The 3,216-nt window shown below is 42.0% G+C and overlaps 1 protein-coding gene across 1 annotated transcript; it reads left to right on the forward strand.

Moving 5' to 3' along the window:
- The first annotated feature begins 57 nt into the window (after positions 1 to 57).
- LOC125527352 (F-box/LRR-repeat protein 14-like) lies at positions 58 to 2,902 on the forward strand. Its single transcript, XM_048691875.1, has one exon. The coding sequence runs from the start codon at positions 990 to 992 to the stop codon at positions 2,451 to 2,453; it is 1,464 nt and encodes a 487-aa protein (XP_048547832.1). The 5' UTR covers positions 58 to 989; the 3' UTR covers positions 2,454 to 2,902.
- The last annotated feature ends 314 nt before the right edge of the window (positions 2,903 to 3,216 follow it).

Genomic DNA, 3,216 nt, shown 5'->3' on the forward strand with positions numbered 1-3,216 from the left:
CCAAGTGCTACAAGTGCTAGCAACTAATTTGCATATATGCTCTGGTTTTCTTGTTATTAATTAGCCAGGTGCCTCCAAAGTCCAAATAAGTTGGTTCAGATTCAGCACGTTTCTTTGTATTCTCTTTCTTAGTTTATTATTATTATTCCGGCTCTGCTTGCTACTTTATTATGGTGGTAGCGCCATTTTTTTCTTTCTAGCAATCTCCATGCGTGCCTGGTTGGTTCAGATTCTTTACGTTAATGTTGTAAAGCCATTCTCGTAGGTAGTACTAGTAGAAAGTAAGCTTTTTGCCTATGGTTTTAGCAAATACTGAGTTCTATTTCTAGTTGAACTCGTTAATAACTGCACCGTGTGAATTCAACTCATCGGCTGTGGCAAAATGATTTCCAAGCAAGAGCCACACGTACTAACTAATTTGCATATATGCTCTGATTTTCATCTTAATTAGGTGCCCCCAAATAAGTTCTCAAAGAAAAAGTTGGTTCGGATTCAGCCTGACGTGACTGGATAGCATACACATGGTTCTTCCAGAATTGCTTTCTGTGTATAATTCAGAATTAAAGTAACCCAGACCGTGGGTCTTCTTGCGGAATTGCTTGCGTCAATTCTATCTCGTTTCTTTGTACTTATTCTCTTAGTTAGTTCAGTATTCAGACTCTGCTTGCTACTTAATTATGGTGTTAGCTAGTTTAATTTAATTATGTGGCCTGCCTGTAGCGTCATTTTTTTCTTTCCAACAATCTAGACACAGATGAGGTGCTAGCTAGCTACTTCGATAAATCTCCATGCTTATGAACAAAACACAAGATTTGGACGGATAAAAAATTGCTCAAAGTTCATCAATATATTCTTCGTAATGAGTGTTTGTCGCCAGTGTGGTCTCCATCTTCACATGTATTATTCTGATATATCATAAGCTTTGAGTCCAGCTCTTTGGTTGTTTTCTGAACCTTACCTGATTGGTACAGCTGAATTGAATTTGTTCCATGGAGGACCTACCGGAGGCTCTGCTGACAGAGATTCTCAACAGGATCACCAGGACAAGTGATCTCAACTCTCTTTCCCTTGTGTCAAAGCAGCTCTACAAGATAGAGGGGAGTCAAAGGGGTGCTATCCGTGTTGGTTCCGGTCTTTGCACTGCTGCAAGAGCACTGACATCATTGTGCGCCCGCTTCCCAAATCTGCGGAAAGTGGAAATCGATTACTCTGGCTGGATACCTGGACATGGAAAGCAGCTAGACAACAAGGGCCTTCTTGTGTTTTCATCTCACTGTTCCTCGTTGATTGACCTCACCTTAAGCTTCTGTTCATGCATCGATGACTCTGGGCTTGGTTGCTTAGCGAATTGCAAGAAATTGGTGTCTCTCAGGCTGAACTCCACACCACAAATAACTTCGATTGGGCTTTTCTCGGTTGCAGTTGGTTGCACAAGTCTATCTGCTCTCCACCTTATTGATTGCGAGAAAATCGACAGTGTAGAGTGGCTGGAATACCTTGGTAGGGATGGATCGTTGGAAGAGTTTGTAGTGAAGAATTGCAAAAGAATCAATCATCATGACTTCCTAAAGTTTGGTCCAGGATGGATGAAGCTCCAGAAGTTTGAGTTTGAGAGGAAAAGAGGAAAATATGATAGTCTTATAGCCGTAGGTGGTAAGGTCTATGACTCCTCGTACGATGCTCACAGCATGGATATATATGATTTTTGCTGTGAGAGTTTGAAGGATTTAAGGTTGGCGCATATTAAAACTTGGCCAGATGTAGGGCTTCGTGTTGTCCTAGGGAAGTGTAAAGCATTGGAGAAGCTTTGCCTTGAGTATGTTCATGCCCTAAATGATAATGACATGATTGCATTATCTCGGAGCTGCAGCAACCTTAAAAGCATCTCACTTTGGCTCAACCTGCAGCTTTACTCTAGTGATGTCGGCTATTGTGAAACCAGGACGTCATTTACAGATAACAGCCTTTACGCTCTAGCCCTAAACTGTCGTATGCTTCAGATCGCAGACCTCAGCTTTACAGGATGTTCTCGTGACTGGCCATCAGAAATAGGATTCACACAAGAGGGTTTTCTGGTGCTCATTCAGTCCTGCCCGATTCGTGTTCTCGTGCTCAACAATGCCAACTTCTTTGATGACAAGGGGATGAAGGCCCTCGCATCCTCACCTCATCTGGAGACACTCGAGCTTATATTGTGTCATGCAGTAACTGATGTTGGGATGCGCTTCATTGCGCACACCCCATGCTTGAGTAATCTCACACTTCGGATGTGTCATAACGTTACTGATGCCGGAGTGGCTGAACTGGGATGTGTACATAAGTTAGAGTCTTTGGTCATTGAGTATTGTGGTGAGATCTCTCTGGAAGCTGCGCAGGGTGTTGCCAAGTCGGTTCACTACTCCAAGGACTGTTCAGATGCCCTTATGAAGACAATTGGTTTTGGGGCCTATTGATGAAGTGGCCTCCAAAATTTTCAGTATGAATTTGCTGCTGAAGCCATTAAGTTGTTCAGTGTGCATCATTGGATAAGGTTGTGCATCATCCGACCCAGATTCACCTCTCTGAACTTTTTGTTGCCTTCTACCTTCACTGCAATGATTTTCCTTTATGGCAGTCTAGTGATGATCTTTTGACGGCATCTGCTGAATGAAACTTTAGTAGTAGGCACCACTTGTGTATTAATATAAACCGTACGTAATTCTGGTTGCTTAAGTTCTACTCTCTGTAGCCGTTTCGAAACCGGCATAAGTAGGCCTCAAGATTCCTTGTTTTTGCTGTGGAGGCACCATATGACCGTTTGGTGTTATTTGTATTATTTAAGCAAATGTCATGGACCCTTTTTTGTTGCGCAAGTGATTTTGAAGACATATATATCTGCCTGCTATGTTCGCGCGGCAATTTTGGTATGGATCGTTGTATTAATAATATTATATGTCCAAGTTTCGATGGACATTTACAAAGGCGGCATGCTTGTTTTGATGACCTCAACTCTACTGGAGGATGTCTCAAAAGTATAGTGCTAGTTACTAGTAGCATAATTGTAGATTTAGATTCTAAGATGGCCTGAAGTTGAGGAACAACTGAAACTACTGAAGGCCTATAACATAGCTATGTGCTAATTATATGTAGGTAGTCACATCATGTCTTTGCTCTGGACATCCAGCACTCAACAGCATTTTATTCTTACCTTTTTGAGGGGGGTCGCATCTCTTTTTA

Source organism: Triticum urartu, unplaced genomic scaffold (assembly GCF_003073215.2).
Source record: "Triticum urartu cultivar G1812 unplaced genomic scaffold, Tu2.1 TuUngrouped_contig_3663, whole genome shotgun sequence".
Classification (NCBI taxonomy): Eukaryota; Viridiplantae; Streptophyta; class Magnoliopsida; order Poales; family Poaceae; genus Triticum; species Triticum urartu.

Coding starts and splice junctions, on each gene's coding strand:
- LOC125527352 (XM_048691875.1), top strand. CDS start 990: ATGGAGGACCTACCGGAGGCTCTGCTGACAGAGATTCTCAACAGGATC.